Source organism: Melopsittacus undulatus, chromosome 5, assembly GCF_012275295.1.
Source record: "Melopsittacus undulatus isolate bMelUnd1 chromosome 5, bMelUnd1.mat.Z, whole genome shotgun sequence".
Taxonomy (NCBI): Eukaryota; Metazoa; Chordata; class Aves; order Psittaciformes; family Psittaculidae; genus Melopsittacus; species Melopsittacus undulatus.
Window position 1 is genome coordinate 55,457,887 of NC_047531.1, and position 25,763 is coordinate 55,483,649.

The 25,763-nt window shown below is 48.3% G+C and overlaps 2 protein-coding genes across 6 annotated transcripts in view; one reads left to right on the forward strand and one right to left on the reverse strand.

Moving 5' to 3' along the window:
• Positions 1–23: 23 nt before the first annotated feature.
• Positions 24–17,981, forward strand: DDX11 (DEAD/H-box helicase 11). 2 transcript variants are annotated; one of them, XM_005144382.4, is made up of 26 exons: positions 24–193; positions 318–554; positions 1,148–1,234; positions 2,705–2,859; positions 3,918–3,957; positions 4,482–4,589; positions 5,155–5,242; positions 5,700–5,902; positions 6,469–6,621; positions 6,712–6,758; positions 7,547–7,626; positions 8,917–8,961; positions 9,116–9,183; positions 9,728–9,766; positions 10,336–10,459; positions 10,992–11,129; positions 11,518–11,630; positions 12,452–12,524; positions 12,900–13,003; positions 13,768–13,917; positions 15,801–15,869; positions 16,004–16,104; positions 16,519–16,603; positions 17,159–17,234; positions 17,409–17,563; positions 17,659–17,981. In XM_005144382.4, exons 1-26 carry the CDS (start codon positions 41–43, stop codon positions 17,686–17,688), a joined length of 2,721 nt encoding a protein of 906 aa, XP_005144439.3. In that variant the 5' UTR covers positions 24–40; the 3' UTR covers positions 17,689–17,981. The 2 variants fall into 2 exon arrangements, with proteins under 2 accessions (XP_005144439.3, XP_030900764.2); XM_031044904.2 differs by having other exon boundaries at positions 10,995–11,129.
• Positions 17,982–18,790: 809 nt separating this feature from the next.
• WASHC1 (WASH complex subunit 1) overlaps positions 18,791–25,763 on the reverse strand; it is a 45,571-nt gene continuing 38,598 nt past the window's right edge. For all 4 annotated transcript variants that reach the window (XM_031044908.2, XM_031044907.2, XM_031044906.2 and 1 more), the window contains 7 exons: positions 23,687–23,823; positions 22,454–22,589; positions 22,108–22,312; positions 21,466–21,633; positions 20,962–21,120; positions 20,258–20,326; positions 18,791–19,524 (listed from right to left, as the gene is read on the reverse strand). In XM_031044908.2, the coding sequence (XP_030900768.2) occupies positions 19,373–19,524; positions 20,258–20,326; positions 20,962–21,120; positions 21,466–21,633; positions 22,108–22,312; positions 22,454–22,589; positions 23,687–23,823 (1,026 nt within the window). In that variant the 3' untranslated portion in view covers positions 18,791–19,372. The remainder of the gene's footprint in view (positions 19,525–20,257; positions 20,327–20,961; positions 21,121–21,465; positions 21,634–22,107; positions 22,313–22,453; positions 22,590–23,686; positions 23,824–25,763) is intronic.

Consider the following 25,763-nt stretch of genomic DNA (forward strand, 5'->3'; position numbering starts at 1 on the left):
CGGTGCGTCTGGGGTGCTCGGTTCGAAGCGTTGCGGCGGGATGGAGAGCGAGGATGCGGCCGCGGTCGGTTCCGTTGGGCCCCGGTTCCCGTTCCCGTACACGCCGTACGCCATCCAGGAGCAGTTCATGGCGGCGCTGTACGATGCGCTGGAGGATGGCCGGGTCGGGATCTTTGAGAGCCCCACGGGCACGGTGAGCATCACATGGAGGAGAGCAGAGGCCCCTCGGGGTGGGGAGGGGGACGGGGCCAGCGCTGGGTGCGACCCCGGTGAGGACGGGCAGAACCTCAGTGACCCTGCGCCTTGTCCTGTGGCAGGGGAAGTCACTGAGCCTGATCTGCGGGGCCCTCACCTGGCTCCGGGACTTCGAGCAGAAAAAGCAGGAGGAGGAGGCGCGACTGCTGGCACCCGAGGAGAGCGGGCAGGAGGGGAAGGAGCGTCCGGCCTCGGCTGGGCCAGCACACCCGGAGAGCCAGGGCACCGCTGGGGAGCCGGACTGGGTTACAGCCTTTGTGCAGAAGAAAGAAGAGCGGGACGTGGTGGACAAGCTGAAGGTTGAGAACTGTAGTGATGGGACAAGGGGGGAGGGCTCTGTCTGGGAGAGGGCAGATTTAGATTAGGTGTTAGGAACACATTCTTCCCTATGAGGGTGCTGAGGCACTGGCACAAATTGTCCAAGGAAGCTGTGGCTGCTCCATCCCTGGCAATGTTCCAAGGCCAGGTTGAACGGGGCCTTGAACAACATGTTCTAGTGGAAGGTGGGGGTTGGAACTGGGTGTGCTCTAAGGTCCCTTCCAGAAGTAACCATTCTGATTTTGTTACATGCTCAGCTGTAAAGGATATATCAGATCACAAGGTGTGAGGATCAGAAAGGTTGATATGAAAAAACATGAGGCAAACTTTGGTGGTGGCCTTTGTCTTTCACAGGGCTTTGTTTTGTTTATGAGAAGTGAGACATTGTTATGCAGGTTGCAGAAGACAGGAAACTATATTATTCTAAACACGGTAACATATATTAAGTATGCAGTCCTGGAGAAAGGGATTGTGTACTACTCACAGTTAGGAAAAAAACAGGAGATAGGAAAGTTGCATGCAGGGTTTAGGACTAAATACAGTTCATCCTTCCTTTGCTCTCATTTTACTTTAGGATGAGCAGATCAGGAGGAAAAAGCGAGAAGAGCAGCTTGAGAAAATTCGCAATAATGTGCGGTTAAAATATGCAGCAAAGAGGAAGGTGAGTTATCCTGAGGAGGTCAGAACTTCCTGGTTTGGTTACCTCAAGTGTAGTTCATACCTGCTTATATCTGTGGCTTCACTTGGCGTTTTCCAACCCTGTTTGTCTGTTTGGGATTTGGGGAGCTCTTTGTGTTAGGTTCTTGGATTTTTCTTTATTTTGAAAGCTTGCTCTTTTGTGAGCATGTGTGAACAATACGTACTGCTGGAATAAGACCTGTAGAACTGTGATTAGATTTAAAATCATGGGAACAGAAGACACTCACCCCACCAAAGAAAAAGCCAGGTCAGGCTTTGGATGTACTTTGCTCACCACTAGGGAACAATTGCATTTGCTTACTTTTATAGCAAATGTGATTGTACTTTCAAGTCATGTCTCTTTTCTACATATAAAAAGTTCACAGATACATTTTCCTGCCATTTAGATGAGTGAACTGGCCTCAGGACTCTTGACTCTAAGAGCTTTTTGATGGTATGAGTCAAACTTCCCAGAAATACCCACATCAGGCCCCTTAACAGGAAGGTCTATTAGGCTGCCAGGTTATTAGTTTCTAGTGTGCTCCATCTCAAGTGCTCTGTTATGTTTTGGTCAACTCCTGTCAAAAGCATATGGCAGGAATAGCAATGGTTCAGAGGTGAACAGCAAATAGAAAACAAGTGGAACAAAGAACTTTCATCTCTTGAAAGAGGATGAAGAGCATGTGAAATGAGGAGTATGATAAAAAGCAAGAAAGCAAATGAGAGAATATTATAGAAATTGGGAAAAGCAACTGATTCATCTTCTCTGTAGTATTCACTAACAGCATTTCTTTGTAATGCTGTGGTAAAAAATGCTTATTGACGTTGGAAGATACTGTTTTCAGATTTAAAAAACGAACTCTTTATCAGGACAAAGTTGATCAGAAAACTATTCTTCAACAGTGTAATGGAGTTTTTGTAGAGCGCTAGACTGCATTAGCATAGGAACCACATAACTGGAGAAAAAATGGCAAGAGAAGCCTTGTACCCTGCACTCTGAAGTGCTGAATTTATCCTCGCTTTGAATTGAGTGTGACAGAGGGTTTGATTATGTCCTTGTATGTTTGGTTGGGTTTATTTGCACACCTTTTTTTTTTTTTCTCAAGCAGGCGTCTTTTATGGACCACTTCAAGCAGCTAACACTGGATTACATGGATACTGTAATTTGAGAATCTAGTAGTTCAGTGAGCCTTTTGCATAGGAGGTTCTTTATGTTTTGCCTTCATATGTGTCTATGTGGGCAAGTCTTTGCTGGTGGAAGCTGTGTTCTGTGGGGCTGAACAGCTTCAGACACTCTTGGTGCGTTTTTGTCCTACTGGAGGCTCCCCAGCAAGCCATTCCCTGTGTTATTGCAAGGGACTTTGCTGTCTTCTGACCTGTCCATGGCATAAAGTGTGGAGTGTGCTAGCTTTCTTTCTGCATGAGCAGTAATGTGATCGTGTGTTCCTTTCAGAGATCTGAGGAAGATGAGACAAAGCGCCTTCTTAATCTCAGCAAAGAGGTTCTTTCAGAGGGAGCTGAAGATGGTCTAGAGCAGCTGGATCACAGTGAGGAGGAGCTGATTCTTGATGAATATGAGAGTGATGAAGAAAAGAAAGTGGTATCTGGGTAAGGACAGGGACTAAATGGGTTCCTTTGGCTTGCCTTGATCTAAGAGATCTCACCTGTGATCGTGCACATCTGGAGTTTATCCCCAGTTCAAGCTGTGGTTGTTCTGGTGGGTTCTTTGTTTAATTGGAATTTTTGTTTTGGGTTTTTTTAAGCTTTTGTTAAGACTGATCAGAGTGACCTGAAGTGATTTCTGTGAAGGTGCATCTTTGTTGAAATGTGTAGCAGTGTCCTGCCTTTAACCATGCCCAGTTTCCCAAAGAATGCCCCTGGATGTGGAATGAATGCCTTGAGATCAGGTTCCTTGCATTTGAAAAGCAAAATAGAACTCAGGGCTCCAGGAAGCTGTCAGTCCTGCAGATTAGCATTGGCACCTTTTGGTACTCTAAAGGGAGAGATGTTCACATTTCTAAAGACTGAGCTTCGGCATGAAAACCCCATGTGCACTTTTCTCTCTCATATATTAGCTTTATGCAGAAGGCCAGAAGCCATGCTTCAGCATGAAAAGTCAAATATATTTTAACATACCAATTCACTAATTAGTATCTAGACAGATTCTTCTGCCTTAAAAGTTCTAAACCACTACTTAATTTGTATGTAGTTTATCAAACAAACTGCTGTTGCCTTGGAGGAACTCTATAGCTGCTAAGTATCTTCTTAAAGCTTTTCTTTATGCAATAGCTTGAGGGTGGTAAATTGTCTCTAAAGGGAAAGTTTTACAAAAATAAATAAGCTCACTAAAGAATAGTACCGCACTGATTAGCTTGTGCCTGGGGCTTAGAAGTCTCAGATTTAAAAGAAAGAAAAATTAATCTTGAAGTTGCTAAAGACACAACCCTACAGACGTGGGGTTTTTAAGAGCAAGGCTTGACTTGATTGTGCATGCTTACACTGTCCTTAAGAAGTCAATTTTTCTCTTACCTTCTGAGTTAAGATCTGAGACTTTTCTTGAGATGACAGAACCATCTCTCTTGAGACCTCTCTCTTGAAGTAGAATATCATTTGATTCTAAGTGCCAGTGATCTGCTGAAAGGAAACTGACTTTTCTCTTTTCTTAGGCTGAAAGACGATGATTTGGAAGAGGAGCACGTGACTAAGGTGAGATGAGGAAAGGAAATAGTGCTGCCTTGTAGAACAGTGTATGAGTGAGCAAAATGATGGCTTCCTTGCATCTGTCCCAGAGTCATGCAGTACAGAAGGACTAGCATCCAAGACCTGACAAGTTTGTTGATAGTAGCAGCCAGTTCTGCTATACTCATCTTCTTGGCAACACTGGCTGTCTAAGCACCTTGCCCTGCTAGCATTGCTGAATTTTTGCTGTGGCTTGCTGTAAAAGCACACAGGAAGAAACAGTTTTTTATGGCTCTTCAACAATGAGTCCCTGGTTTCATAGGGGTCTTGGAAAATTAAATGGAAATGAAGGCAAATGCATAGGAGAAAAGAGAGGTAAGGGTGTTTGCCTTAACAGTTTCAAGGTGATACTCAAACATGTGCCTTCCCTTGAAGGCTTGAGCACAGTTAACTTTGTAGAAGTGCTTGGCTGCTTCCTTGCAAGATCGATTGTGGGTGGGAGATTGACTTCCATGTTCTTCTTGTCTTCCCTTTGTTCTTCCTCATTGTAGATCTACTACTGCAGCCGCACTCACTCCCAGCTGTCTCAGTTTGTGCATGAGGTGCAGAAAAGTCCTTTCGGTAAAGACACACGTCTGGTCTCCTTGGGATCCAGGCAGGTATGTGCTGTTGTTCACAAGGGACCCAAAGTGTGTGTTAACTTAATGTGAGAGACCTTGCGACGAGGGGGTGTGTGAATGTGACACCAGAGAAGTTATCTTGGGGGTTGACTGAATCTTCTGTTGAAACACTAAAGCAGCTGTGGGTCATGACACAGATACGTGTGTGATGGATATTCTTGTGTGAACTGTGTTTTGACCATTTACACATTGATGTAAATGCAAAAATCTCTTTTACCTTTTCAGATGTGCAACGTAACAGATGTCTGAGTCACTGGAAAGGTGCTCCTCTTAGTTCTGGCAGCATTTTTTAGGCACTGTTGTGTAGCAGTGAGCCATCTCAGTGCACCTTTTCTCATTTTTTAAACTCCCTGCTAAGTTTTTCTGGGTTTCAAGCATATTTGTAGCAGTTTGTGTGCACAATGTCTGACCAGTAGTCTTACCCAGTTTTGTTTCTGGGCTAAGATTGCTTTAAAGAAATCTTCTATTTTATAGCAAAGGGTGCACATGGAGCACTCAGTTCTTAACTGACCCCCTGTCCCTTCCTCTCTTTGCATGTCCCAAGAACCTGTGTGTGAATGAGGGTGTGCGACGCTTGGGGTCTCTCCAGCTCATCAATGACCGCTGCATGGAGATGCAGAAGAACAAACATGGTAGAAACCCTTCCAGCCTGGGAAAGCAGTCTCTGACAAAGCTGGTGTGACAGTCCGGAGGCAGTGGGCACTGCCATTCAGTTCTAGCAAAAGGGTGGTAGGAGCTTGGAAATGGCAGGTTGGAGGAACAGAGCTAGAGATCCTCAGCACTTTTCTTGACCTCCAGGCTAGGATACTGAAATCTGTATGGATTTTCTGCATGTCTTAAGTTGGTCAGGACTTATGCAACAGGAGGATAATTGTAACTCAGCACCAGAAATATGGGAAAGCATCACATGGCTAAATCAAACTGGCAAGGATAGTGTCCACTGTGGAGATGCTGAATAACTTTTGAATAGATGATAAGTCAGAAGTGTACATGACAAAGCCTGCTTTGAAATGCAGGAAGTTCTGCAAAGTGATTATTTGCATTTATTGTGTGTGTTGCTGATAGCATTCTTTTGATTTCTGCTGTTAGAAAAAAAGAGTGATGAAGAGAATGGAGAGAAGGAGAGACGTGTGAGTCACAAAAAATGCCCATTTTATTCATATGAGCAAATGCAGTTTCTCCGTGATGAAGTTCTGTTGGAAGTGAAGGATATTGAGCAGTTGGTGGCTTTGGGAAGGGAGACCAAAGCCTGCCCTTATTATGGGAGTCGATACGCCATTCCTGCTGCGCAGGTAAGATGTACACAGTGTTAGCAGAATTCATGCTAGGGGATCTAAGAATAATGTTATTCCCTGCTCTCTCCAGTACTGTAAATATTGTTGGAATTTGTAAACAGCCTGTTTTTCTGTCAGCTGTGGTTATGCTGAGAAAGCAAATTAAAATGAGAAGACCCATTTGAAATGAATAGGCTGTGAGTATGTCTCAGCATTCTGAAACACTTGAAAGGCTCAATAACTCTTGAGGCAATACTGACACTTAGGTGTAATCTTAGCTCTTGCCACCACTCTTCTACCTGGCCTGGTTCTCTAAGAGAAGACATGCTTTCAGTGCTTCAGAGGAGATTTAAAATGTAACCTGAGCTGATAGGCAATTGTAGCATCATTATTTCTCTTCAGTTTACATCCCAGTGCCCCCATTAAGTATGTGTTCCTGTCTCTCCTCCTACCTTTCCCATAATAAAAGTAACTTGACTGAATTCTGTGAGGTCATCTAACAGGCCTTCAGTCAGTGCTTGGAGAGTGCCCTAAGGTTGTAAGGGTGAGGACCAGAATCAGGGCAGTGTGTGCTTCTCCTGTAGCTGGTGGTGCTGCCCTATCAGATGCTCTTGCATGAGCCTACCAGGAATGCTGCTGGGATCAAGCTGAAGGACCAGGTTGTAATCATTGACGAGGCCCACAACCTCATAGACACCATCATCTCTATCCATAGTGCAGAGGTCAAAGGCTCTCAGGTGAGTCATAGCCTGGTGCAGTTAATGTGAGTTCCAGCAGAGTGCCCTTTCTTGACTCCATAATAACAGCTCCTTTTTGTGTTCATGTAGCTGTGCTGTGCCTACTCCCAGCTGCTGCAGTACATGGAGCGATACAGGTGAGGATCTTGGAGGAAAGTAGCACAACAGTGGCAGGCAGTGTCCATGCTGTGGTTTCTCTTATGTTTACAAGGTCTTTCATGCTTTTCCCTGGTGGAAAGTAATTTGCATTAATACTTTTGCAGATGAAAAGCCACTTGCCTTTCTATCTTTGTTTAGAATCCACCTAAGTGTGACTCCTGGGGATGGTATTAAGCAGTGAGAAGGGGGATACTGTGAGGATTCTGCTTTTCCCTTATGCTCTTAGTTCCTTTCCCAAGATGTCTCTCTAATCGCTCCTGCTTTGTGAATCAGCTTTTCAAAAGATTCTGTCCTTTTATGTCTCTCCTGGACCTTAGTCTTTCATGTGCTGACTGGTGTTATGACAGAGGCAGTAAGCTCTGGGAAGGAAGAGGAGGCTATATGTGGTTTTTTGGCTCTGCACCTCGTCATCCCTGCAGTGGCTGATTATTGTGCTCAATGCTAATATCCTGGAGTTCGTGGAGCATTATTGCAACAGGGCCTTGAGGTATCACTGCCACTGCAATAAGCAAACTGATTAATGTGTGAGGAGAAAGGCAATGGTAGGAACAGTGTGGGGCGCATGGGTGAGTGCTTTGGGCTGGCCTCAGGCAGGATATCCAGAGGTCTGTGCCCTGTCACAAATGGGGAGTGAGCCTGGGAGAAATGATTCTTGGTTCCTGTCTACCCAAAATGAAGGGGAGTTCAGGTGCTTGTTTCTGCAGCTCATTTGTTTGAGTTACTTCCTGGAGTTGTTTTGGGGCCTTATATCTCTCCTTTTCCATAGGAAACGTCTGAAGGCAAAGAATTTGATGTATATTAAACAGATTCTGTATTTGCTGGAGCGGTTTGTGGCCATGCTGGGAGGTAAGCAGACCTGTTCTGTCTCCAGGGATGCTGACAGGCTCTGAGCTAGTTGGTGCTTCCTCAGGGCACTGTCTATCCCTCTGCAGAGACTGTGGGGAATTGTTGCTCATGTATAGGTTCAGATGTCAGTAATTGTATTTCTCAGGCTGTTTTGTAATACGGGGATGCTGACTGGTGTCTGCCTGATCCCCTCTCACTCGACTAGCTGGGGAGCAGCAGATGACATCATAAGTTGGTAGAGGCAGTTTCTTACTGTGTGGTTTTCAGGTCTGATTTGAGTGGGGATGAGGTGGATAACTGAAGAATGCAGCAGGTGCATGACAGTGATTAGAACAGTGCAAGACCTGCACAGTATTAATCTGGCTTGTCTGGTAGCAAGGCCTCTACCTTTGTCAGGTGCATCTCTGCAGAATAAATCTTTCCTGAGTGGTGTCTTTCCTTTGAGAGAAAATACTTTGCTGTGATTTTAGATCCACTGGAATTTGCCGGGCTCCTTTCCTGTAAAGAACTGTTTGCTGGACCTCTGTGTGTCTTGAGGAGAGAGGACCTGTTATAAGTTCATAAAGAACTTTCTCCTTGCCCAGGGGAAATGCAGCTCTCTGGTGCAGGGGCCTGGTGGTGCATCTGCCTTTCTGTTAAACCTGTACTTCTCTTCCCGCTCTGTTCCTGCCACTCTTCTCTTACCCACACTCAGTTAAGTGCTTTCATTAGAAAATGCAGCCTGTGTACAGCTTCATGGTTGAGGCTGCAAGAGTGAAATGTGAGGTGGGTGTTAAACACAAGGACACAAAACATAGTGATTGGCAGCAATTAATCTTGTTCTGGCTCTCTGGGTCTGGGCGTGGAGCTTTCCTCAGGTTTTCCCCTCTTCCCAATCACTTGATAGACTATGAGCCTCCCAGCTCCCTGCTGCTGCATTGAGGGGGGGGGAGGGGGTGAAGGATGCGCTGCAGTCCCTGTCCCTTTGTCTTTGCAGCATGATGACTACATGGTATGTGAGCATTTGTACGCACCCACCCTACCTGCTGCCTCCTGCTACAGAAGGAATGTAGGTGGTGTTCCTTAGGATGCAGCAGAAGACTGGCCCCCCAGTGTAGGGCTGCCCTGCAGTGGAAATTAAAACTGAGCAGGAGCTGTTGTTTGGCCTGTGTAGCTACATTTTGCAGATCTATAGTTTTTTCTTAGGTTTTGTCGTGGTGTGGTGTCCCTTTCAGCTCAGCTGCTAGTCTCTGGCTTCATTTTAAAGACAGGCCTGTTAAGACTGCCTTGAATCGGTTTCATGTTTTACAGGTAATGTGAACCAAAATCCTAGCTGCCAGGTTGTTTCCCAAACAGGTAAGTCTGGAGTGAACACCTGGGGTATGCAGCCATCATCAGGGACACTGCCCTGATGGGGCATGTCCATGAGGGACTGATGTCAGGGCGGTGAGGGGCTGCAGACGCAGGAGCTAATAATTTTGTTCTCCTTTTTTCTCCTCCTTTCTCTCAGGGACAGTGCTAAAATCCATCAATGGCTTTCTGTTTCAGAGCTGCACTGACAATATCAACCTCTTCAAGGTAATGCAAATGCTGTCATCTGCTAGGGCACAGGTGGCGGTGACTTTGCTCAGGGTTGTCAGGAAGTGTGTGTGAGAGGTGGAAGTACAGCCAACGCCCACATGGCAGAACCTGCTTTCTAGCAGACTCTCCCTACCTCCCCAGTGTATGGATCTCTGCTGCTGCTATCTGGATAACTGCATTGAAGCTAGATAAGTGGTCTTGGGGTGGAGGGAAGGAAAGAAGTAAACATGTACACATGGAGAGGGTGTCTGTAGGCAAAGCTAAACTGTAAGGGTTGAGGATGCAGTAACTATACCACTTCAATAACTTACCCCATCCCTCAAACCTCCAAGTGCAGCACCTTAACCCCATGTGCTTCCACTGTGGAAGCAGTGCCTTTGTGCTGAGCTGTTGTCTGGGAGAAAGCAGAACAAACTGTGCACACCTCCACAAGAGCACAGCAAGAGCAGCAGGTGATACCCCTGATGTTCAGGGACCAAGGGCAGTAGGATGGGAGAAGGGATGCTGAATGCCGCTTCATTTTGCTGTCTTCCTCCAACAGGTTCAGCGTTTCTGTGAGAGGAGCCTCATCAGGAGGAAGGTACTGTCCCTGAGGATTTATGGTCACCTGTGTTCAAATGCTGTTTCACACATTGAGTTTGAAGTGCAGCAGCTGGGGTGGGAGCCTGTCTTCTCCACCCTGCTCTGCAAACAGCAGAGCCTTGAGTGACATGGTTTAGTGTGAGATGTTCCTGCCCATGGCAGGGGGTTTGGAACTTGATGATCTTAAGGTCCTTTTCAACCCTAACTATTCTATGATTCTATGATTCTGTGAAACAAAGTGGTTCCTGCAGAAAGCACTATATGGGCAGATTACCTTATACAGCAACGAAACAGACAATGGGATGTATTCCAGCCAGTGCTAATGCTCTGCTGCTTGGCCTCAAACCTGCCAAGCCTGGTCAGCTGCACTGCACTGGAGGAGCAGATATTGGAGACTTGTTTTGGTTTTGATTCAGTGGGTGGAGGAAAGTAACAGAAGCTTTGGGCTGATTGGGTTGGTATGCAAACACCTGCCAAGGAGCATCTGTGGCAGGCGAGCAAACCTGTGCTTATCTTGTCTGATTCCTGCTGTTGGTAGACGTAGTCTTTCTGGCTTCTGCTTGGCAGCTCTTTGGGTTTGTGGAGCGATATGGAAACCCTGCCTCAGCTGTGAAGCCCAACAAGGAGAACCAGAAGTTGAGTGGTTTGCAGGACTTTCTTCTGACCCTCCAGCAGGGAGCTGCTACAGAGGGTGAGTGCAGGAAGCCTGAAGCATGCATCTGCAGACAAAGGGAGGCTGTGGAGCCTCCATCTATCTGTGTGAGGAAAGGGGGGAGGCAGATTTGAAGAACGAGAGACTGCAGAAGCTGCTGTGCACAGATGTTTTTAACATATCTGACTAGATGACCTAGGCAACTAGATGTATGATTAGAAGATCTCTTAAGCTGTATCCCAAGCTGAGAGATGATGTAGGTCCATGTTTACACTGCATGCACTCAGGCTTTGCACTGCTGTGACATGCCTGCTCTGGGACATGAGCTGCTGTGGGTAGCTCTGTTTAGTGATGCCAGCTACAAAGATCCAGATTTATTTATTTATTTATTCCCTCCCCTAGCAATGAAATGGAATTTGGGATCTCTCCTTTATTGGGTCTTTGTTCTCTGCCTGCATATGAAGACCAGGTACCATGTTCCTGTAGAAGGGATGCATCTGTATTTCATACTTCATCTCTGTCTTCAGAAGTGTGGCCTAAGTTGCTTGCCTTCCTTCTCTCTTTGGGTCAGCAGGTACTCCCCAGAGCCTTGTCGTGGAGGCTGAGCATGATCAGGTCCGATGTGCCTCTCCATTGATGCAGATTGAAAGATTTATCTCAGCCCTTACCAATGCAAACCAAGATGGCAGAGTCATTATCAACAGGCAAGGTACTGCAGAGGGTGAGCTGGGGAGAGAGGGGCATGAGTCACAAGCAGGGTGCTTCACTGGCATTGATACTGTCTTGAGGAGGCTCATGAGCCCAAAGGGATTCTTAACCAAGGACATTGAGGCCAGGGTTTGCAGAGCTCTGCTCCGAGTTTGGTTGCCATTTCTTTTTATCTTGCCATTTACTGTGCCCCTTCTCCAGGAGCATTGGGGAACAGAATGTAACTTCAAGGCTGGCATTAGTTGCTGCTGCCTCTGGCGATGCTGAAAGCAAGTCCTTGCTTTGGGAGGTGGGGGACCTGCCTGATTGCCCAGAGCAGGAGGGAATCTTAAGTGTGTGTGTGTGTCCGTCACAGCTGGCTCCTGATGCTGTCGCTGTCCTTTTCTCAGAAACAGTTGGTCAGAGCAGCCTCAAATTCCTGTTGCTGAATCCAGCTGTCTACTTTGCCAAGGTGGTGGAAGAATGCCGTGCTGTCATTATTGCTGGGGGCACCATGCAGCCGGTGAGGGAATAAGGATGCTACACTGAGGTCTCAGGAGGTGTCTTATGCTCTCCGCAAGTAGGCATGGAAAGATAACAGCTTGGCCCCACTAGGATGTGCTCTTCTTGCTTCCAATGGCATATGTGGGGAAAAGATCTCCTTTTATTTCCCTGATACAGTTTCCCTGTCTGTTTATGCAGAAAGCTGTAGGTGCAAGGGCAGGATTGCTCTTGTCAGCCTTGTCCTCAGGATGATGCAGGCTGAAGCTGAGCTTGTGGTAGGTTGGAGCTAGCATGGGTAGCAGTCAGGACCTAGTGAAACCATCTGACCTCCTAAAGGGACAGAGATCCCACAGGGACCATCCCATTGGGGACCGTTCAGAAAAATGAGGAGTTCAGCGCTGGGATGATAGCAGGCAGCTTGTGCAGCTCCCGTTGTTTCAGTGCCTAGGAGGCAGTGTCCGTGTTGTGCAGGCACAGCGCGGTGTTGGTTCCATCTATCCTGTTCTTGGACACCCGTGTCCCGAAATCCCGGCTGTGCCGGCAGGGGGCGCCGCCGCTCCTCGCTCGGCGGAGCCGTGGCGCCGCGCAGCTGCAGGGCGCGGGGCAGATGCGGTGTCCGGTGGGCAGCGCCCCCGGCCCCTGCACCATGCGGGGCTAACGCTGGTGTCCTGCATGCCCCGGCCTGTGTGCGCCGCATTCCCATGTCCTTGGGTTGCTCATCACAGAGGGAGCCCGGCTGCCCTCTGCAGGGGGCAACTGCTGTCCCTTGACACGGGTGCTGCTGATGTAGTGCCCTTTGGGACACTGGTGCTTTACCTCTGTTTGTCTTGGGGTCCACAGGTGGCCGATATCCAGGAGCAGCTGCTGTCCTGTGCTGGTGTGGACCCTGCTCGTGTGGTGGAGTTCTCCTGTGGTGAGTGTGCTGGGATGGCAGGCAGGGGTCACCTACCTCTGCGAGAACAGAGTACTGCTGTTTGCCTTTGCTGCTGGTTTGCAGCCCTCTAAGCATCACAGCATCTTTCCTTGCAGTTGTGGCAGCCAAGGACTGGCAGTTGCCTTCCACTCTGAGCTTCCTCAGTGGTCACACGCAGTGTGCTGTGCCTTCTTTGCAGGGCCTTGGGGAGTGGAAGTCAGAGCTGAATGACTTGGGTGCTTTGGCTTATCCAGGCAAACACTTGCCTCTCGTCAGTGCCCACAGGTTCACCTGTGAAGAGCTTTAGCTTTTCAGCTAATGGGGTTTGTGCCAACGACAGTGATGTTGACTCTCACCGTGTGTTTTTGTCTGTAGGACATGTGATTCCTCCAGAAAACATTCTGCCCATAATCCTCTGCAATGGTCCTTCCAACCAGCGGCTAGAGTTCACCTACCTGACAAGAAGCATGCCTCAGATGGTCAGTCTTCCCTTTGTGCTTTGCTCCCTTCCTTGGAATTGTTTTTCTGCTTCACATGCTTCTCTTTCATAGGACAGTGTGTGAAAGGTGGGTCAGTCAAAAGCCATGGCAAGGAAATCCATAGGATTTGGGGCAGTTGTGTTGCCAATTAGTTGGGAAAAAGTAACAGCAAAAGAGGCTTTGAGCTGCCTGCTCAGAGGTAGCTATTGGAGATGAGAAGTACGAGCAGCTTCTGTCTGGCTGCACTGAGATCCTGCCTTTGTGTGCTGGGTCTCAGCAGGAGATTTCTGACTGCAGTTCGAAGGGCTCGGTGTCAGAGGAGCGTGGCAGCCCTGCAGTGTGCAGCCCAAACCTTAGGGGTGGCAGCAGATGTTTTTGCAGTTTTACCTTCTTACGGGCCAGGAAGGACCCAAGGCCAGGCGCTGGCTCTGCTCAGCCCCTGCTGAATCTCCACCAGATGTGCTGTCCACATCTGTTCTTGTGTGACAGGTCCCATCTGCTTGGACAACAGACATAAACCCACCTTTCCTGAATGACCACTGCCTACAGCACTAACTGAAACCCTGGACTAGTAGGACAGAGCAAGCAGCAATGAGGGATTTTTTGGTGATGCACATCTCCTTTCTCCTAGACCTGGCATATTTCCCACATTTCATCCCTAAGGCATATCACAGGGGAGGTGTGATCCTGGAATTGTGCACAGAATTGGAGTGGCATTAGCTTGAGCTCCTGTCAGCTGCAATATGCTCTTGTCTCTCTTGCAGATGGATGAGATGGGTCGAATCCTTTGCAACCTGTGCAATGTGGTCCCAGGGGGTGTGGTGTGCTTCTTCCCCTCCTACGAATATGAGAAGCAGATATATGCTCACTGGGAGAAGACAGGGCTGCTCACCCGCCTGGCAGTGAAGAAGAAGGTAATTGTGCAGCCAGGGGCAGCTGGAGCTTTAAATGGGGGTTTCAGAAACCAAACAGTTATATATGCATTAAGGGCCTCTCTCGCTAAGTTGCTCTCATAGTCTGCACAGCAGAGCAGAGCGGATGTTTATCTAGCTAATCCCTCCAGTAATGTAGAAATGATACTTCCCGGGTGGCTGATCACTGAGCTGGGATCTAAATTAGATTAAATGCAGCTATAGATTCTGTAAGAGCACAGTATGTGTAGTGTCCATGGGGGGAGACAGCCCTCGCTTTCCAGAACCAGCCAGCTTGTGCCTGTGTAGCTGGAGGGCTGCTCAGTTTGGGTTTTTATAGGGAATTTGTTTTTTCCCAGCCTCAGCTATGTGTCCGTTGAACACAGGCCAGCACAACAAAGGGCTAGGCAGAGTGGGACCAGGCTGGTTCACAGGACAAATGATAGGGTTTTATTCTAACAGAAATACAGAAATAAGGATTGAAAAACTAGCAGTGGTGACTTCTGTTGAAGAAGCCATGGGAAACATTAAATAGTGGGATGACTGCAAATGTCCAATCTTTAGAGTGACTCTCACAAGTATTTGAATGTTGGGCTATCTCAGGGCGTGAGGCAGAGATCTTGGATCATGTGCCAGGAATTGCATATACCCGAGCTGTGACTTCCATTACCACGTGGATTAGGAGAGCAAAGAACCAGATACTTCACAGCCGTGGTGCAGGCATTCCGGTATATGAATCTGGCTGCAGGTTTTTGTGGTGGAAGCATTGTGCTTCAGCTTCTCCATCTGTATCCTCCTGGTGTCTTTCAGGTGTGTTCTGTCAGGGTCCCCAGGGCCTGCCTGCTGCTCCAAGGCGTCGTGCCACAATCACGCAGCTTGATCTGCCTTTCAGCTCTGATTTGTTCTTGTTTGGCCTTTGCAGTCTCCAGCAAATTGGATATGCATTAGCAAAGCAATTTGGTAGAAGTGCAGCAAGTGTGACTTTCAGCTGCCCACACACAGGATTGTATCATAGCAAAGGAAGGTTAAAGTCCTTCCTGAGGTGGCTGTGGTGAGATCACACTGAGATTATATATACATGATACAGGGAAAATTCATTTAAATCATGGGATTAAATAGCTACTCTTTAATAAGTTGAACAGTTTTGGCTTGTGTTTGTAATTGCCAGATGTTTTTCTACTGAAAGACTGTTTCTGACTGGTAAAATTTGATAGTACCTCTTGCTAACCAAGAGAAAATACATTCTTTAGGTTCTCTGCTGTCACAAAGAAGACAGATGTTGCACCTCTTGTTTACTAGGCAAACAACTTGTGATTTGGGCCAAAGTGCAGCATCTATCAAAATACAGCTTAATTAACTGCAGGGGCTTTCAGTAACTAATTAGGCATGCTAGAATAACATAAAGAAATATTACTTTATGCTTTGCATAGAAAACTAATTTGCTCACTGTGCCAGGGGAGCTATTACTTGGAATTAATTGGTGATTTGAATTGATTGGTCCTGTCACTGTCCTCCAAGATCTTGTAGCTGGAGGACTCCTCACTCCACTGGGTCTTTACTCACAGAGGTGCATTTCTGCCTTTTGGTTCCCGGATGACTTGTAACTTCTTGCAGAAGTAGACAGGTCTGCCACAGCCGAAAGGGAATGTCAAGGGGCAGGAGCAGCTGCTGCTCCCTTCAGAGCCCTTCAACTGCCCAGTCGAAAAGTGCTGTAGTGAGCCTGCAGTGTGCTTCCAGCGTGGAGGGGAAAGGTGCTGCTTATGTTGGGTTTTCAGGCAATCATCTGCCCTTCCCTGACCAGTTTAACAGCATGGGAATAAAATGGGTTGCTTTCTTTAGACTGTTTGTTTCCCATTACTGCAACTGATGCACTGTGCCCGTGACAGATCTTTCAGGAGCCTAAGAAAGCCAACCAGGTGGAGCAGGTGCTTGGGGAATACGCCAAGTGCATAAAGGTAAGCTGAGCTTGTGGGAGCACTGTTGAAGAGGGCAGTGTAGCTTTTAGCAAGGCAGGAGGGCTGTAGCCCAGCTGTGGGAGTGTTTCTGAAGCACAGAAATCTGGTTTAAGTTGTTGGTTCCTCTCCTGCAGCGCTGCAGCCAGGCAGGAGAACAGATGACAGGGGCTCTGCTGCTTTCTGTGGTTGGAGGCAAAATGAGTGAAGGGATCAACTTCTCTGATGACCTGGGAAGGTAAGGGGGCTGCTTCTTGGAGGGTGAGCACTGGGCTTGTGGTGTGGCAATTCCGGGCAGGATGGACACATACTTATATAGATCTAAAATCCGGGGGAGCACACGGCTTGGGCTGATGCTTAAACTGACAGGCCTAGGTTTGCTGGGTGGTGTAAAACACACTCTTCCAGGCTACTTTTCACATGAGTAATGCAGTTAGGCTTGCTGTGCTAGATAATCCCTTGTTCTGGCACCCTGAATCCCTTTGCAGCTTTCTGTTCAGAACATGCTTGTCAGGCTGCTGTGCTTTATTGCTGCCTTGGGTTTTCAGGGCTGGCTGTCTTTCAGGGGTGCAGTGACCTCTAATTCATCAGTCTATTGGCAAAGTGCTCTAGGATGAGGCATTAAGAATAATGCAGTCCTTCTCACTTGCAGGTGTGTGATTATGGTGGGAATGCCTTACCCCAACGTTAAATCTCCAGAGCTCCAGGAAAAAATGGCTTGGCTTGACAAAAAAATGGTAATAGAAACACATCCGCCTGTTTCACTTCTGCTTTTTAGTATTAACTTTTCCTCATAGCACACAAATCCCAGGGCTGCCTTCAAACCTTATTGTTTGAGCTTGTTGAGCTTGCCCGAAGAGTCCATACTGCACACATATGAGTGGCCCTAAGTACAGTTAAGCAGCTCAGTGGAGGGGCTCACTGGGAGCCCCCAAGTTCCAAGGGGAGCAAGGTCCTGTCACTCCAGAGGAGGTGGCATGGTGGTAGAAGGTGCTTGCCAGGATCACTTCTCTCAGCTCACTTGTTCTCACCACTGGAGATGCTGTTACTGGGCAGCTGGGGACAAGTTTTCTGGATGCAGGAGGGCCTTGGGCTGGCTCTTTGTGAATACTCAGAATTGTTTTCTGACTGCAACTTTTCTTCTGTCCCTCCTGACTCCTAGCTTGGGGTCTGCCTGACCACCTACTCACACTGCAGGGGTAAAAGCATTTGCCTTATTCTGTCAGTAAGACTCCCCAGCTTGATTTATATCATCTGCCTGATGTTCAGTCTTGCCTGTTTCTCCTTTCCAGCCCAGAACTGCTGGCAAGCCACCCAGCAGAGCGCTGATTGAAAACCTGTGCATGAAAGCAGTAAACCAGTCAATAGGTAATTCATCCTTCCTTGCCAGGGATACAAAACGTGACTGCACTGAATTAGGAGGGTGGGAAAAAAGGATGCATTACCAATCCATCCAAGTACAGATGATGGGAGCATGAGCTTCCTTGCCCATGAGCAAACACTTCAGTGGGCTATTTTAATGTGGATGTACACTCTGTGCAGGCAGAGCCATTCGGCATCAGAAGGACTTCGCAAGCCTCCTGCTCCTGGACCACAGGTATGCAAGTCCTGCCATCCTTGACAAACTGCCACAGTGGATCAGGGAGAGAACCCAGGTGAAACCTACCTTTGGAGCAGCGTTTGCGGAGTTAAGAAAGGTCAGAACATGTGTCTTTTGTGCTGCTACCAAAGCAGTCCCCTCTGTTTTCACTTAAGAGTGAGGCCAGGTTTATGTGTTTCTATGTGTTTCTAGTTCCATCGAGGGAAGCTGAATGCTTCGTGATGTGGACCAGTGAATGGGCTGTAGGTTAACTCTGTGAGCTACCTCTCTGAAGAATACCTGAAACAGACCAGTTCATGCTTTTCTGTACCAAAGAGTTTGTGAATTTCTGGTTTCTGTCTCCTGTGTGGATGTTTGCTGTTCAGTATCTGAGCACCATGATGGTAAGGCACCATAACCAGGAGGGAAGCTGACTGTAGGCCTGAGATAGGTCAAGGCAGTAGTGACACACTCCTGTTTGTTTACTTGTTATGTTTGTTTCACTGTTAAGGTTTATTTGATTAAATATTTTCAACGCAAACACTTAAGTAGTGGGAGTATCATTACTTTGAACACATCTGCCTCTTCCCATCAACCACCAAGTTGGGGGGACTTGATGACCACTGGGAACAGCTTTTCACAGGAATTGTAAACTGTCAGGCCAGTAGTTTGTGTCATGTCGGAAATACATGGTCACCCTGGTAAGACAAGCTAAAGGTAACATTTCCTATCCACTTCTTTCTACCTTGCTTCAAGCAGGCAACAGGTTCAAGGAGGTTCATTCCTTGAAGGGAGGTAACAACATGGCCATAATACAGCACAGTACTTCTCCATTGATCATGCTTAAGCACAGGATTGCTCTGCTCTTTTGAATTCAAAGACATAGGCAGTAACAGGAGCAAAGTACCTTTCTGTGGGAAATGGTAAAACCTTGTTTTTAAATGTAACTAACCTTCCTGGGTTGTTTCCTAGGCTGGGGGTCAGTGATACCAAGAGAGATGGCCATGCCATCCCACAGCCCTTTGCAGCTCTGTCACCCTGAACAAGTTTCTTAGGCTCTTCTTTCACCTCCCTGCCAGTTTCAGCAGCTGGATGCTAATTAGCCCTGCAGGGGAAGAAACAACTGCTCCTGAGAAACTTCCATGAGCATCTCCTGCCTTTTCAGTGGGAACAAACTCTGGCATGAGCTCTGCCTTAACATCAGTAAAAGCAGCAGCAGGAGTGGGGGGGGGTACCTGCTTGTAAGAGCTGGGGTGTAAGGCTAGCCCTAGCCTGAGGTGAGAGTGGATAGATGGGCTTTCCCTCAACACACTCCCACTGAGCACACTTCCTGCTTTTACCAAAGTCAAGGCTGCAAGGACCAGATTCCTTCAACTTTATTGAAGTTTTTCAGACAGGCAAAGCATTACCATGAGCCAGGTACAGAAAGAAACCAAGTTCAGAGGCACCAGGCATTAGACCCCCCAGAAGGAACACACACACACACATGCTCATTTGCTCTAGCAACACCCAAGCAAGCAGGAGCTTCAGTAAGCAGTGAGGAAATGAATGAGGCCAGGGCTGTTTGCCTGAAAGATGCTTTTGCAGTCATCACCCGTCACATTAGGAAAGACAGAGAGCCCTTTAAATCAGGAGCAATGCTAGTTCTGATCGTCTGAGCACAGGCTGCCCCACTGCCCACCAGCTAAGACGGGATTTATTGAGCCAGTGTGAGCTGCAGCAGCATTTGAGATGGAATGTAGTATTGTGGGTGCAGAGCAGAAGGCAGCAGAGGAAAAGCCTTCACTGGTAACTATAACTTCAGCAGCTGTTGGCTCCTGTTGCTCCTGCTCACCCACCCTCCAGGAGGTGCTTCCATAGATGGTGTCTCACAAAGGTGCTTAGTTCAAGAGTCCTGAGAGTCACACCGACACTCAACTGACCCCATCTATGACTCCCAGTCATCCTCATCCTCCTCACCCGCAGGCTGCTGTGGTGGTGGGAGTGGGGGTATTGAGTCAGACATACGAGCAAAGGCACCAGCAGGACTTCCAGGAGCATCAGGATTGCCAGAGGCTCCCGGCCCTTTCCCTGAAATACCTGTGAGGGAAGGAAAACGCAGCAGTCAGTGACACCTGTAGACTAGAGAACATAGAGGCTCAGCAAGGGAGAGGAAAAAACAAACCTCATGGCTGTGCCCAGCACCCAGGCAACTTAAGCATTGCCCCTGCCCTGATGCCAAGGGCTCACTTAACTAAAGCTCCTCCTACAAAGACAAGCTTCAGAGAGCTGGGGTTGTTCAGCCTGGAGAAGGCTCCAGGAAGACCTTAGAACAGTTTCCAGTGTTTAAAGGAGGCTACTAGAAGTCTGGAGAGGGGCTTTTTACAAGGGCACGTAGTGACAGGACAAGGGGGAACAGCTTTAAACTGAAAGAAGGGAGGCTTGGATTAGGCAGGAAGAAAACATTCTTCACTATGAACATGGTGAGGCATGGGCACAGGTTGCCTAGGGAAGTTGTGGCTGCCCCATCCCTGGCAGTGTTCAAGGCCAGGACGGATGGGGCTTGGAACAACTGTGGCAGGGGGGTTCGAATTAAATGATGTTTAAGGTCCTTTCCAACCCAAACCATTCCATGATTCCTGAGCAAGTCCATGTCCTCTGCCTTGTGCCAGGCACTGAGGGGTGACACCAGCCCTAAATACCCCAGGTACTCTGCCAAGGCCTTCCCCAGGTCTCTGTTCCTTTATCTAGAACTGAGCCTGCCACAGGTGAGGTGCCAAAAGTGCTCTCCCTCTTTCCTAGGGGAAAGAGCAGCCACCCTGGAGGACAGTACCTTTGCGCCTCAGCACCAGCTTGTTGAAGAGGTCTGACATCAAATCTCCACCTTGTCCTGTAGCTCTCACTGAAACAGAACAATTCAACCAAGAAACAGCATCAGTCTGTCCCAGCACTATGGCAAAAGCATTCTGCAATACTGCCTTCAGATTAAAGAAATAAAACCACAAGCATACTGCTAATTTTGCATCACACCCCTATTCTCTCCCACTATAGTCCAGTTTCAGGTCAGGAAAACCCGACGCACCAAAGAGGAACAGCATCTTCGTGGCAAATCCAAGCGTACAATTCCTGAGGGGCAAGAGGGGCTGTGCATTTGCAGTCTCATTCTGCCACACCAGTCCATCAGTGCCCTCCCCTGCTGCCTAACTTGAGGTGCTCAGATGGGCTCAGCCCTGCCCCTCGTGCCCATAAGGCTTCTGTGTCTGCCCCCCATGCAGCACACAGGGAACTGCAATGCCTGTCCCGAGACAGAGCAGGTCTTGATCGAGAACACGAACATTCTTCTGGCAGATGATGTTGAGCAAGTTCACATAGCTCTGGCTAAATGTGAAGCATTTAGCCAGCCTGTGAGGAGAGAGGATGCCTTTCCATTCTGTGTGCTCACTGCATGCTTGGCTTACCCATCTGCCTCCAGCCCCACACCTCCCCAGCCTGGGGCTGACAGGAAGGAAGATCTGTTCTGCCAAAGAGCCTCAGTACCTTGCTCTTGTTCCTTCTGCTTCTTCTTCTCCAGCTTCCTCTCCTTGACACTGCGGAGGTTGGCCTTCCCAATGCCACCGGCCTGGCGGATGGACTCCAGGAGACTGGCACGCCCAGTAGAGGGGTTCACCACCTCTTTTGGGGCTCCCTGGACTGCAGCTGCAGGGACAGGAAGGACAGGCAGCAGCCAGGCATCAGTGCACAGATACAGGCACAGCCAAATCCCCATGGAAAGGGCTGATCTGATACCCCGCCAGCTTCTGCTCAAGGCTGTAATCCAAACACCTCTCAGTGACAGGCTTATGCTCAGCCCAGCCAGCAGGAGCCCTGCCAAACTGAAGGCTTGCAGCTTCCAGGCAGGTGGGAGCACCTTGCACTCTCACTGCAGCTTCCTTCCTCTGCTAGAAGGCTACGAAGCTACAGGGAACCAAAAAGGCCATGGGCTGAAGCCAAGGCAACAGAGCTATACTGTGCTGGTGCAATGTGGAGATGCCCTGCCCCTACCTGCAGGCACAGCACTGCTGCTCTCCTCACTCGCTGTCCGGGCTGGCTCAGAGGGGGCTGTGGGCTGGGGCAGTGGTGGCGGAGGAGGCACAGAGGTTGGCATAACAGGAGGCGGTGGAGGAGGCGGTGGTGGTGGGGGCGGCGGCATTAGCTCAGCTTCTTGAAGGTCTGAAAGATGAAACAAGCTGCATCTGAAGAGTCCCAGAGGACAGCACAGTGAGAGCTTCAGCTCGGAGCTTTGTGTGCTTCATCAGCAACACAACAGAGGCCTCAGCACGCACTGTACAGCAGCGCGCTCCCACCCTATGCAGCATCTCTTGACAACAGGCAGGGCTTGAGATTTCCCCACTCTGCCCTCCCCAGCTGCATCCCACTCACACAAGAGCATCCCACCATGGGGCCAGTCCCCCAGGCACACAGTGTTCCCACCTCCTTAGCCATGCAGAGGGTGAGGGATGGAAGGGGCCAGGAGCCTGGCCAGCACTTGAGCAGGCTGACTCAGGCCCAAGCACAAGCCAGAGGTTATCTATCTCAAATATCCATATTTAAATCCCCACCAAGGGTATTTTTGCCTTGTCTTCATCTTTTAGCAATCCCTGCCTTCTTCCTCCACAGGGTCCTGGGATCAGGAATCAGAAATACCTGGTTGCAAACGTTCCACTGACTCGGTGTTAAAAGTGGGGAGCTCTGGAATAGCACTGCTGGGGGCAGATGGTGCAATGCCAGGGCCCAGATCAGCACTGTACATGAGATCCGCAGCAATGCCAGGCAGGTCTGGCAGGTAGGATGGCACATCAATCTCAGGGACCTGCCCCAGGTCTGGCACGTAGAAGTAATTTTCAGCTACCTAAAAGAAACCCAAAACAAAAAGATAAGTCAGTGACTATGCACTTGCTTTTTCTTGCAGCAAAGAAGGGCACTGCAGGGAACAGCCTGGGCAGAAGTCCCCTGAAGGAAAAGTAGCTGCATCCCCACAGCTGCATCTCACCTGTCGGTCCAGCTGTCCTCTTTTGGTGATGGAGAGAGGAGCATCAAAGAGCTTCTCTTCTGTCTCTGTTTCCAGAGCCACATGGGTCTTGGTCACTGCTCCAGCCAGAGGATCCAGGAAAACATACTTCTTGTACCTATAGGTAGAGGACAAATATTTCAGTGATGTTGCCTCAGGAGCCAAGACCAGAAGAAACAGTGCACCCTTGGTGGTAGAGACCTCTGACTCACGAGTCACGTTGGGCCTTCCAGTTTCCTTCTTTTAGAATCACAGAATAGTTTGGGTTGAAGGCACCTTAAAGTTCATTCAGTTCCAACCCCCTGCCATGGGCAGGGACACCTTCTACTAGAGCAGCTTGCTCGAAGCCCCATCCAACCTGGCCTTGAACACTGCCAGGGATGGGGCAGCCACAGCTTCTCTGGGCAACCTGTGCCTATGCCTCACCATCCTCACAGTGAAGAATTTCCCCCCCCCCCCCCAATTTTTAGCCTGATTTTCCTTTCTTTCCTTTCCAGTCAGCTCCCCACCCTACTAGTGCAGCCTCCACATTCATCCTAAAACAAAGCCCTACTGCACTGCCATTGTTACCAAGCTCTCCCTTTCCCTGCAGCAGGACACCAGTCTCTCCCTGACTTGTCACTCAGGTTCCAGGATGAAAAACAAACAGGGGAAATAATCCAAGGCTCAGAAGAAGAAAGAGAAGGTCCAGCAACTGAAAGCTCAAGGAAGGGCTTAAAGAAGCTCTTCAATATGAGGAGAAGGAGGCAAAGTCCAATGGGAATGGGAACTGCAGTGAGGGAGGTAGGGGAGATACGAAAGCAGCAAAAGCAGTGAAGCATTGCTGAGAGGAATCATCAGAAGGAGGAGCAGTACCTAGGCTGGCACATGGGGCAGAGAAGGGCAGGAGTAACAGCAGCTCTCAAGGCTGGAGAGAAATTACAGGGGAATGACAGGAAAAACTAAGTCAGCAAAGGGACCTGCAAAACTGGGTTGAAAGCAAGTGAGTGGAGGATTAGGTACAGACAAAACAACTCCTTCCATACAAAGGGAAAGAGTGGGTAAAACAGGGTTGCTAGCTGGTAGCCAGCAGAGAGGAATCAAACCCTGTCCTACCAGGAGCCTGATTCATAAGACACCCAGGGAAGCAAGCAGTGACTGCTACCCCCAGGGAAGGGAAAGCTCCTCTGAGGACAAGCAGGGGCAGATGAGCAGCACAGCACTGGTCCAGCTCACAGGTTCTCGGTGGTGTTAAACAGCAGCAGGGAGCTGAGGGAGCTGATGTTCCTGGGGAGGCTGCCAAGGCCTTCTTCTGCATCATCCTCCTGGTGAATTTTGGTGCTCACACACACAGGGAAGTACTTGAGCTTCTCCTGCAAAGAGATAACAGGTAGTAAGACATTACAGCCACAGCTCTCCCCAGCCTCCACAATCCACACTGCTGGATCCACTGCTTGGTCTGGGCACCCTACTGCTCCCTCTCCACCTCCCTTTGAGCAGGGAAGCACATGGACAACATTGCAACCCCACACTTGTGACAAATCTCAGCAGTTCAGACTCATGGTATGTACTTTTGATGCCAGGGATGGGTCGTATTGAATAGATGCTGGATCCACCAAAATAATACAACCAGGACTCTATAGCCAGAGGCAGGGATCAAACACCAGAGTCTAGTGTCTCCAGCTACTAGACATTTTCATGCTGGCAGAGTCCTCCAAACATCTCTATTACCTCCCCTCTGCTGCCTTCAGCTGATGTTTTGAGAGCTGTGATCCCACTGGTGGGGTATATAGGGAAGGCAAAGAGGTTAGGAAAAAGCAGAGTGCCTGCACGAGGTAAGAGAGCAGACAAAAGGGAGTGCGCGGGGTGGAACGTGTGCCAGATGGTTCTGCAAAGCCTGAGGGATTTGCAGGAGTTTTCAACTCTAATGAACTGAAATCTCCTCTCTCTCGGTTCTAAAACTTCATGCATAATATATAGAGCTCCCTTTAGAAAAGGACTTATTACATCTGAACTGCTTTACTTTTATAGAGCACAGGAATTGCCATCCCGGATCAGAGCAGCGTTTCAGATAGCGTGACAGTGGCTGCTGCCACATGCTCTGGGGAGATGGAGCTCACTGCCCACAGCACACTGCTGTAGAGGGAGGAAAAGCATCAGTTCCAGAACCCAGAGACAGCTTGGGATGGAGAAACCTTCACCCCAGACCCCTTCTTACACTTTTCCTCAGCCCCTTCACAGTTTCTGCTTTTCCCTTACAAACTAGGGCAAGCAGCAGCCTGACAGCTATGAGGTGGCAGGTGTCCAAACCAGACAAAACCAGAGCACTACCCAGGACAGGTTGTTAATAACTGGCCACACTCTTTTGGTTTTCTTCTGTCACCAGAAAATGATCATTCCAAATACTTTCCATAGCATCCTACTGCCTCACTACTTCTAGCATCCCTGCTTTATCCCATCCTCTGAGTCCTTCTTCCCTTCTTATACTTGTATGGGGGAAAGGGAGATCACGTTGGGTTCAGTTTTAAGACTGCATCTCAGCAACATGAGCAGTTCCTGTTGACTGAAATTTCAGTCTTGAATTTGGTAGCCAGAAATCCTAGGAAATGGCTTAGTCACAGCTCAGTTAATCGGCTAAGAGTTTGTGTGATGCTCTGAGCCTATAAAACGCTATAGGAAAAAAACTGTGAGGTTTTGATTGAATCCATTCCTCAGTCCCTGAAGACCACGTTCCAACTTGTGAAAACACAGCGAAACAAACATCCTGCATTTTTACAGAGGCAAGGAGGCAAAAATCAACAAACTCTTATTTAGAAGCTGTAGAAGCAGAGGTTCAAAAATAAAGATTCTTTTGAAGCATTAATATTCATTTCCCAATGTTGAATTTTTTAAGCATGAGGGAGTGCTGACGTTGTTGCTAGAACTGCTCACACACACTGAGCCCTCAAGTCATACATGTATTTTTTTAATTCTCTCTTTGTAGATTTCAATTAGCACTGGAAGTATGTGCGTCACTTTAAGGGCAGAGTGAGAAACCAACCATTACCTAAATTTACTTATAAGTCTCATCTAAGGCAGTTATAAAAGCACTAAAGACAGGTATTACTCGGAAATGTGAGGCTCTTCATAATCCTTTTAACTGAAATGCCACCAAAGTGCTGGTCTTAGTCAACTACCTAGATACGGTTTGAAATTTATAACAGCTACATATTGTCATGTCATGCAACTGTGAATTCCACAAGTTAACATGCCATTTAAAACATCAGTTTTCTTATAGGGACATTAAAGCCTTAAGACAAAGGTTCAGCAGCAT